The 10763-nt window shown below is 44.4% G+C and overlaps 1 protein-coding gene across 1 annotated transcript; it reads left to right on the top strand.

Moving 5' to 3' along the window:
- Positions 1-2997: 2997 nt before the first annotated feature.
- Positions 2998-10763, top strand: Lelp1 (late cornified envelope like proline rich 1). Its single transcript, XM_021158831.1, has 2 exons — positions 2998-3107; positions 10001-10763. Exon 2 carries the CDS (start codon positions 10022-10024, stop codon positions 10382-10384), a length of 363 nt encoding a protein of 120 aa, XP_021014490.1. The 5' UTR covers positions 2998-3107; positions 10001-10021; the 3' UTR covers positions 10385-10763.

Below are 10763 nucleotides of genomic sequence, written 5' to 3'. Positions count from 1 at the left end.
AAGAAAGAAAGAAAGAAAGAAAGAAAGAAAGAAAGAAAGAAAGAAAGAAAGAAAGAAAGAAAGAAAGAGGGAAAGAGAGAGAAGGAGGAGGGGAGGAGGAGAGGGAGGGAAGGGGAAGAAAGGGGAGGGAAGGAATGGGAGGGGAGTGAACAGAATGAGAGAGTACAGAGGATAGGATTGGAGGGAAAGGGAGGAGAGGGGAAGGCCTGGACAGAACAGGAAGGGAGAGCGTGACTATGTCTGAGGAATGATATGGAACACTTCTGGCATAGACTTTTATAAGCATACACATTCAAACAAAACTAAACATACCTGTGTAAATACACAAACATAAAATGCACATATAAAACATACATGGGAGGGAGGGAGGGAGGGAGGGAGGGAGGGAGGGAGGGAAAAACAAAAAGAGAGATCCAGAAAAACCCAGGGAGCACACTGGGAGTAAATATACAGAATACTCACTGACTTCTTTTGATGTTTCTCTGATCTTTACAACCCTGAAAACAGTGAAGCTGTCCAATGGTGAGAGTGTAGGTAATAAGACTGGAACTCAATGTAACTTACATGTTATCCTAAACAAGTGCTACAATTACATCATTTTGTGGGTAATAGAGGGAGATATAGACTGGATAAGTATATCACTAGGGGTGATGCGTTAGGGATGTAAAGGATAAAAGCAGGATTTGAACCTAGGAATCTGGCACCAAGGAATCTGACCACCTAGCTCTTAACCACTGATCTCGGCTAGACTTTGGCACTTACTCATCATCGCCTGCAGCTGTTCTCCTGAGACCCCTTCACCTAAGAAGCATGCTGTGTGTCATGCTATTAGTAACTGCTGCTAGCCAGTTGCCCACAAAACTGAAGCCCAGTGTGAGCCTGGTAACAGGGATACCAAATGCAACACCAATGGAGCTGAGCTGACCTGGGACCTTGTATATAAGTGTATTTGTGTGCTCAGCCTTTAAAAAGGGATGAGGGTTTCAAAGGCTGATAAGATTGTGCTGTGTTTTAAGTTCACTAGATATTATTCTTGAGCTATACTGGAGGGAGGAAAGGACGAAAGTGGAAGATGACTGTGGCTAGTAAAACTCACCACAGCTTTGACACTAATGTTGAAAATGACTTGCCTTCTCCAAATTCAGATTGGTAACTAGCTGCATCTAGAGCTGGACAGCAGGTGGAGCTTGGCTTCTCCAAATAGACATGGGAACAGCTTTGGAGAAACAGAATTCATAACACATTATAGAGAGAAGAAAATGAGTGTTTTGAACTGAGATAATGTCTCTAATACCATTTATCCCAAGCAGTCAAATACCCCCAACCTCTGTGTTCTCGTTAGGCATGTTTGGATTGTTTATGACCATAATTCTTTCTGAATTATGATTCTCTCTTCTCCCCATTGCCTTTCTTTCCTCTCCCTCAATTCTGTCTCTGAACTAAGTCATGTTGAAGACTCTTGGGTTAAAATAAATTCAAAGTCTCACGTCAGCTCAATGGCACAATCAAGGCTAGGTTTCCAGTGATCATTGAAGAGGTGCTCCTGCAACCATTCTCAGCATTTTGAGACTCAAAAACCTATCCTTGTAGTGAAAACACACCTTTTTTCAGTTTTCAAGAGTTATCGTACTCTCCTCTTTCTGAGTCATCTCCACTTTCTTCTTAATGTCTCCACAGAAATTGACCTCTGTGATGATGTTTCTCTCATCTGCACTAATTGTGTGCCACCAGCACAGCCTTCCTTCAGTTGCATACACCTTTATAAGCCTTTTCAAGTAAAATGGTCTCACTTACACTTTACCACCGTACTTATAAATCCACACCACACTCTGTTGTCAGGGTTTTGATACATGAGGTAAGATGATACCAAGGTTTTAGCAGAGAGTCACTTGTGGGGCTTAAGAGATAATTCAGTAGTTAAGAGCACTGGTTGCTCTTTCAGAATACCTGGGTTCAGTTCCCAGCAACTACATGGCAGCTTACAACCTCTGTACTTATAGTTCCTGGTATTCTTATGCCCTCTTCTAGCCTCTTTGGACATGAGATATGCATGCAGTGCACACAGATACATGGAGGTAAAATACTCAGGCACATAAAAAAGATTTAAAATAAAATTTAAAAACAGCCACTTGTGACTGGCAAGATGAGCCTCTGGGACTGAGTTCTTGCCCTGTCTCTGACAAACTTCATTTACTACGTGTCCTCCCAGCTTCCTCCTATTGCAGCTCAAATGCACCTCAGTCCCAACTATAAACTTCCCTGATTAGGCCTATGACAAAGCCAGAAAAAACCTCTGAGAGGTTTTTCCATACACAGCATGATATGCCACTAATTAGACTGATCAGTAGTAGTCAGGAATGTTAGATTCACTGCTTATAAGGAAGAGCATTAACCTTAGATATCAACAGGTAACTGCTCTCTGAGTGCAAAAACAATCACTAGTCTCCCATCAGTAACACACATACATACATACACACACACACACACACACACACACACACACAAACACTAGAGAGACAGAGAGAGACAGAGAACAAGAGAAAAAGAATTCATACAGACACATTGGAAAAATCTGCTAAAAATAATCTTTGGACTTGAGTTAGCAAATATGAGATGATAAAAGAGATTTCAAAACTTCCTATTAATAAAATCAGGTAAAAAAGAGTGGAAGTGAGTGAGTGATCCCACAAACTTTCTAGAAGATGCAGGGGAAATGACTGAGAACCTAAGGAGTGAATAGACAGGCAGATAATTAGCCAGATTTTCCACTCCTAGCAGCAATGAGCCTTCTGCCCTCAGCACTCAGGATTCTTTACAGTAGCCTGATTCTTTCAGCATCTATTTTAAGGGACCAGAAAAGTCTAGACAGAGAGTTGAGTAATCATAGCTAGATTCTCATGTCCAGGACTTGAGTTAGAAGTCCTGGAATCACCCAACATTCACTACTCATGATGCTGTAATGATGTCATAAATGGAGCTGATCCCCAACCCACCCCCAGCTTCTCAGACCTCAGCAGAGGAACAAGAGGGAAAGTCCACCTTCCCAAGCACAGCCTTACCATCCACCTCAATAGACTGCTTGTCAGTTTCACTACCAACAGAAAGGGGTGAGTTGCATCTGGACAATGATGATGATTGTTCTTGTGCATCTTCTGTCCTAAATATAGCTGTATCAACCCCAATACTGATTAGAGCTGGGAGAGTTTTGTTTTGTTAAAGTTTCTTGTTATTTTAAATAACAAGGACTAGAGTGAGCATTACCTATTTTAGAGTTTCATTTAAAGAGCTGCCTCCCCAGAGAGTCATACCAATTTTGAAACTACATTTCATAAATTATACTTTTTATCAAATAAAATCAAACTTGTGTAAGACTCTAATGAGCCTTAGCTTACCGGGGACCCTCCTGAGTAAACCACATGGAGCTGGGAATCGATGCAAAAAGCAAGAGGAATTTATTGTTCCAGTGCACTGGGGTCCTCCCACACTCAAAGGAGAGGTGATGAATCCAGGGAGGGGGGCCAATTTCTTAAGTTTTTATATGGAATAAAGCATTAGCAACTAGTCACAATATGATTGGCCGAATAGTGCACCCTTTAAACTGATTGGTGTTTAGGGAATGAGGTAGTAGGGGCTTACTCAGCCTCTCCCGTCTGGTCTATGTGCTCTCTGACCTGTCTCTTCCAGGAGGGAAGGGGTCTGGTGGAATTTTCCAATGACTCTAAGCTGACCTCTTCATTTCCCCCCTTTTCTTTGTGAAAACGTCAATCCTGAAGTATTGCTGGTCTTCTCTATCTAGTTCTTTGTATCTTCTGCTTTAAGATCATTAGCTGTACTTATTAACCTATGCATTCCTTAACAAAAGCAACCAAGTGGTTCAAAATGTAGGGTCCAAAACTCAACAATAGTAGAACAATTAGGGGTCCTAACAAGGTGGTTATGAGGGTTAATTCCAAGAGCAGGACTTAAACCAAGACTGGAATTAGCCCTGACTCTGTTCTCTCTCTCTTCTGCTTGGCTAATCCTTCTCTCACCTTGCCCATTGAATCTTTCATTACCCCTGGGATGGTCTTCAGTATGTGTTTGCTGATGTTTCCCATTCCCTGGGAGCATAGAAGAAATGGTTGCCCCCCTAACACTGATGGGCCTGCTGCTAGCTTCTCCCATCTCGGGGGCACACTTCAGGGTTTCTCAAAGGACACTTTTCAACTTTGGGTGTCTGCACCCTAAACCTTAACCTCCAAGGCCACTTTTGGGACATGATTTAGATTTACAAGTCCCTCATCTCCCATATTCAGGCAATCTCTCCCCCTGTGTCTCTAGGGCAGCGGCACCCCAGAAGTCAGGGCCCACCACTAAAACACAGAGATCAAAGTCAGGGTCCAGCCACCAAATACAGTGCAGGTAGGGGACCAAGCCACACCATCAGTGGCTGAGAGCACCTGCCAAGTCACCCTAGTAGGGTTGTGGAGGCTGCCAAGGCTCAGTGCTGGAAGATACACCATAGCCATCTCATAGTTTCTCTGCCCTTACAGAAGGGCATTGCTTGGGTGTCTGACTGCTATCGAGTTGACATTATGTGAACCCAGGCAGTTACTCCATCCATTTTAATGGAGGTCTGGGTGGTCAACAACACCAGGAACAGCCCACTCCACTTTGCTTCCAAGTGTTCAGCACAGTGTCTCCTAACATATACCCAATCTCTAACTTGGTACTTGTGTGGAACCTCTGGGATAGCTGCCTTATACATGGCACTAAGTTTAGGCCACAATTCCAGGTGGCTGATCTGGAAAGCTTGCAATTGAGCCATAAGATCCTTGTCAGCCTGAAAAGTCACTCTGGGGAGATCAAGAGCCGGAGTCAAAGGAGTGAGTGTCCCATTTAGGATATCAAAAGGGGTCAGGTAAAAATGGCAGGGGGTGTTCAGGGCCAAGGGGAGGGGCACCAACTAGTCCAAGCCAGTCTCCAAGGTCAATTTAGTCAAGGTCTCTTGTAGGGTTCTGTTTATTTTCTCTACCTACGATGCACAATATGGGGCTTCCCATTGGTCCCCCAAATCTCTGCCAATCCCTGACTTACCTTAGAGACAAAAGCAGGACCATTGTCCAATCTAATTACCTTTGGCACTCTGGACATCTGAAAAATTTCATCTAATATCTTCTTACCTACCTTAGATACCATGGTAGCTGTTTCCTGCTTGGTGAGGAAAGCCTGAACACATCCAGAGAAAGTATCTACAAACACTAGAAGGAATTTGTAACCATATTTTTCTGGCTTACCTTCTCTAAAATCTACCTAACAATATACTCCTGGCCCTTCTCCCCTAGGTCTTTTGCCCTGTTTACTTTTGGCTGCATAACCATTCACTTGCTGGCATACCTTACACTGTTCTACAATCTTTCTGACTCAAAACCTGAGTCCTATATACATACATACATACATACATACATACACACACACACACACACACACACACACACACACACACACACACCTATGTATATATACATACACATACATACATATGTGATCCCTTAACTGCTTGGACAAGCTTTTTATCCACTAAATGAGTCCATCTGTGTATTTGGCCTAGTAGGCCTTTTGCTTGCTTCCTGGGGAGTATAGTTCTCCCTTCTTGTGTGTGCCATTGTCCTTCCTTCTCTTGGTAATAGTTGGCAGGTAGGATGACTAGCAATCTTAGTCCTTTCTTCTTCTATATTTTTTAAAAGAAGCCATCACTTCATCCAGTCCCATTTCCCAGCAGGTGTCTCCTGCAGGCCCATTACCAGGATAGGCTCCTGCATAGCCACTTCTCAAGCCACTTGATCTGCCTGGTTATTGCCCTGGGACACTGAGTCTCTTCTCTTCCAATGTCCTGGGGAAGGAAATAATGCTCACAGTTGCTGGCTTCATTATAGCATCCAAGAAGTCCAAGATTTCCAGTTTGTTTCCTCTGATGTAACCAGTCCTCTCTCTTGGCATATAGTCCTGTGGATGTGGGCTGTGGCAAAGGCATACCTGCTATCCGTGTGGATATTGATTTTCTTGCTGGCTCCAAGGCCTTGGTGTGGGCAATTAGCTACACTTTCTGCATCAACATGCCAGAGGGTAGAGGTGCTGTGGTAGAAGTTCTGCCCAGCTGACATTTGTGCTGTCCACCACAGCAGCACCTGCTCATCTCTGACCTTCATGGAGAAACTGTTCCCATCTGTAAACCAGGTAACCTTGGCTTTCAGCAGGTTAGTTGTGGTCTGTCAGGCAGAAAGTGTATCTGGGCTCTCATTTTAGAGAGTATGTCTCACCCAAACAGAGGGTAGGGACAGTCTGGGGTGATCATAAATGAATGGGATATCCAGGCCCATCCCTAGGTCCACTGTTCTTTGGGTAGTCCATGAATACATTGTGGTGCCATTAGCTTCTTGAACCCAAGATTTTTTTTTAAAAGGGGCCATTGGCTTGGAGGATGGGGTGTTGAACCCCTGTGTACAAAAAAAATTGAGAGGTAACTCTCAGAGTTACCCTAGGTTCAAGGGGGGTTGCAACCCTGTCTCCCCTAATCATTGTCTTCACCCAGGGCTAAGACTTTTGCCTTTTGGGGGGTGCTTTTTCCCATGACCTGGGACTTCCTGCTCCTGTTAGGGCACTCTCAGGTCCAGTGATCTCTCTCCTTACAGTATGCATACTGGTCCTTTTCAAAGGGTTTTCTGCCTTTCTTTAGTTGGAGTCTCTCTTCTCTGCTTTCACTAATTACTGTAGCCCGGAATCTCTGTAGATTCCTTCTCTGTTGTCTGCCTTTCTTTCTTTCTTTCTTTCTTTCTTTCTTTCTTTCTTTCTTTCTTTCTTTCTTTCTTTCTTCCTTCCTTCCTTCCTTCCTTTCTTTCTTTCTTTCTTTCTTTCTTTCTTTCTTTCTTTCCTTCTTCTGTTCTTTCTTGCTTGCTCTCTTTCTTCCTTCCTTTCTTTTGCTTTCTTTCTTTCTTTCTTTCTTTCTTTCTTTCTTTCTTTCCTTCTTTCTTTCTTTCCTTCTTCCTTTCTTTCTTTCTTTGTTTCTTTCTTGCTCTCTTTCTTCCTTTCTCTCTTTTGTTTTCTTTTCTTTCTTTCTTTCTTTCTTTCTTTCTTTCTTTCTTTCTTTCTCTCCCTCTTTCTTCCTTTCTCTCTTCCTTTCTTTCTCTCTCTCTCTCTCTCTCTCTCTCTCTCTCTCTCTCTCTCTCTCTCTTTCTTTCTTTCTTTCTTTCTTTCTTTCCTTCCTTCTCTCTTTCTCTGATTCTTCTCTTTCTCTGTCTCCCTGTTATAGTAGACTTTCTCAGCAACCTGCACTAAATCCCTCAATGACTTATCCTGTCTTTCTAGCCTCTGAAGCTTTTTCCTGTAATCTCTACTAGCCTAGTCTATAAAAGCCATTGTCACAGTAGTTTTATGCTCTTTGCTGCTGGGGTCTTAGGGTGTATATTAGCAGAATGCCTCCATGAGCTGCTCTCAAAAGGCTGTGGGTGACGCATGTGATCTCTGCTTAACCTTGGTCAAATTTGTGGGTCATCATGCAGCCCCCTTGAGACCTGCCAGTGGTGTCTGGTGGTGGAGCTTTAGGAGCCCCTTACCTTTTGCCATATTAAAGTCCCAGTTAGGTCTAGTCAGGGAAAGTCTGCTGTCCACAACAGCCTAGTCAATTGATTCTTTCTGGCTTCTGGCTTCCTGCATTATAAATAAAACAGTCTCAAAGAGATTAACAGGCCCTTTGGGAAAAAAGGGGGTGGGGTACATGTTGGTCAAAGAGAAGGATAAATATTACGTAGCCTGATTGCCCTTCTTCAGAGGCCAATGTGCCCTTAGTGGGAGAGCCACTATAGTATCAGAGGAGGTGGCTCTCAGGTCTCCTCTCTCTCCTCCCTCCAGTAAGGGGAGGTGTAATAGCCCTGGTCACTTATGGGCTGAAGATCCTGGGACCAATACTAGATACTAGTGCTGGTGGGGCCATGGGGGCAAGGGTAGGGAGATTTGGAGGAGTAGGGTCTTGGAGTAACAGGTGCACTGCTGAAGGGCCTTGGAGGACCAAAAGTTTCTCAGGTCCGGATCCTTCCTCCTGAGCTTCCTTCTTCCTGATGGTCAGAACCTGTGAGGTGGGTCTTGGGAAAGAAGGGCTTTTATCTATGAAGGAGGAGGGGGGTTCCTCCACTAGATTCTTCTAGGTAACTATATAGGGCCCTTGGTCCAGGTGCCCAAAGGATCCTGACCTAAAAAGACTCTCTCTTCTACTGTTTTGATTACCTGCAAGTCAAAAGTCCCTATGAATGGGTCATGTCAAGAAACAGAGGGTAACTAACTTGTCTTTCACTCTGTCCAGTGTCCAAAAATGTCGTCAGTCTAAGTCCAAGAACACAAAATGAGATACCAACAAACACAGAGAAAGACAATCAACACAGTTTGCTCAGTCAGCTCCAGCCACATGAAAACAAACCAGATGCCTCTCGGCAGGAGCCAGATAACCCAGGTTAAAGCAAGACATGGTTCCTACTGATGCTGTCTTGCTGTTTCCAGCAGGAGCAGAGCCTTCCCGGCTCCCTTGGTTGGAGGGTAGAGGGGTGTTGAATCATCCTACAGTCCCCCGTGGTTACAAGTTAAGGCACATCTTTTGCATTTGACCATACCGCACTGCACCAGACACCGTAGGCTCTCTGAGCCTCGACACTTGCAAGCAAAAGTTCAGACTTACAAACTCAGACTTTGACAAAGAGCAAGACAAACTGCAGTAAAAGCTCAAGACCTCTGATTTACCGCTCCAGTGTGTTCCCACAAGGAGTCGAATTCCCTGCCAACGCACCAAATGTAAGACCCGGCGAGTGGTAGCTTACCTGAGACCCCCTGAGTGAACCACATGGAGCTGGGAATCAATGCAAAAAGCAAGAGGAATGTATTGTTCCAGTGCAGTGGGGTTGTCCCAGACCGGAAGGAGAGGCAATGACCTCCTGTGGTCTGTTCCATGAGTTTTTAAAATGGCTTCCAGGGATAGAATAGAGCACCAGTAGCACAATATGATTGGCAGAACAAGGTGCCCTTTAAACTGATTGGTCTTTAGGGAATGAGGTAGTGGGGCCTCACTCAGCCTCTCCTTCTGGACTACGTGCTCTCTGACCTGTCTCTTCCAGGAGGGACGGGGTCTGGCGAAATTTTCCAATGGCCCTGAGCTAACCTCTTCATGTGTACCAACTAAAGCCAACTTTGAGTGTTGTTAGAAACTAAAAACTAAATCTAGAAATCAAACTTTCCATAGGAAAAACCTACCTCATGGTAGAACTAACCAGAAAACTAATTCACATCTGGAAATGACATTTCATGCTTCAAGAAATTAGATCCCCACTTAATCTCTTCTATCTTGATTTCTTCCCTTTCCCCAGTTGTTTGGCAGAACAGATGACTTCCTGGGGGAAAGGGAGAGTGTTGTTCTAGAATGGTTCAGGGATCTAAAAAGAATCTCAAGTGCCTTGCTGCTTCAGTCCACCAGAGCTAAAAAAAAAAAAAAAAAAAAAAAGCAATTATCAAGGCTGGGTGGCTTATGAAACAACTCATAGCTATACTTGCAGTTCCAAAGCCTACTCAGAAACCACCTGTCTCCAAAGTGGAGAGAAGTGGCCTGTCAGGGATCTGCTGAACCACAGAAGCTCTTAGCAATGTAATCAAAATTATGGACTCCTTGAAATAATAGCTTACATGAGTTACATTAAACACTTGGGGTTACAAAAAATATCAACACTGAAATTATGGGTCTTATGATTGTTGGGACACTCCAGGCCCCTAAGAACACCTGCTTAGTCTAGAATGGAAACAAAGTAAGAGAAAATCAGAGTGCAGGTATCTAGACATACCCCAAGTCCACAGACAAGGACATCTCTTAATGAGATGGTCCAGAGACTGAACACATGGAAATCTTCTCCAGAAAATAGGATGAGTCAGCAGGAAGAAGCCCTATGAATTGTCCCTCAATGACACTCTGTCTCCCATTTCTTCTCAGGCCTACATATCCAAGGAAGAAATGTCAAGTGATAAGTCCAGTGACTCTAAGAATGATCTCAAGAATTGTGATCCCAGATGTGAACAAAAGTGTGAGACCAAATGCCAGCCCAGCTGTCTAAACAAGCTGCTACAACGCTGCTCTGAAAAGTGTTCACTAGACAAGTGCCCACCATCAACAAACTGTCCTCCATGTCCTCCATGTCCTCCATGTCCCCTAGTGTGTCAGTCGCCGTGTTCCACACCAACTTCCCCACTCTGTCCACCACTGTGTAGCCCAAGATGCTCCTGTACCCTGGCATGTTGTCCACCGTCATGCCCCCAAAAAGGATGTGTCAAGCCTTGCCCTCCCAAGTGCCCCTCTCCATGCCTACCCCGAAAGTGAGGCACCATGGGCAACACCCCACCACTACCACCACCACTGGCCTCCATTACCACCTACAACATGTGGGCCTGGAAGTGAAACCATGAACTGACAAAGACCTTCCTCTGCTGTGGATCACTTCTGCTACCTTGGAGGATTTGCTCTTGTGGTGGTTGTTACACAGCATTCTGCCAAGAAGCAATCCGTGAGAGTGAGATCTTTGAGGACCCCACAGCCTCTGCCTGTCACATAGGGGAAGGTCCCTTTCCAAAGAATGCCAAGTCCTGCTAGGGCAATGCATGACACCAACCTTGCCACCACTGGCCTCCATTACCACCTACAACGTTGTGGGGCTGGAAGTGAAACCATGAACTGACAAGTAAACATGTTCCTCTGCTGT

Source organism: Mus caroli, chromosome 3, assembly GCF_900094665.2.
Source record: "Mus caroli chromosome 3, CAROLI_EIJ_v1.1, whole genome shotgun sequence".
Classification (NCBI taxonomy): domain Eukaryota; kingdom Metazoa; phylum Chordata; class Mammalia; order Rodentia; family Muridae; genus Mus; species Mus caroli.
The sequence above is the reverse complement of the archived record's forward strand: the minus strand, read 5'-3'. Positions and strand labels throughout refer to the sequence as shown.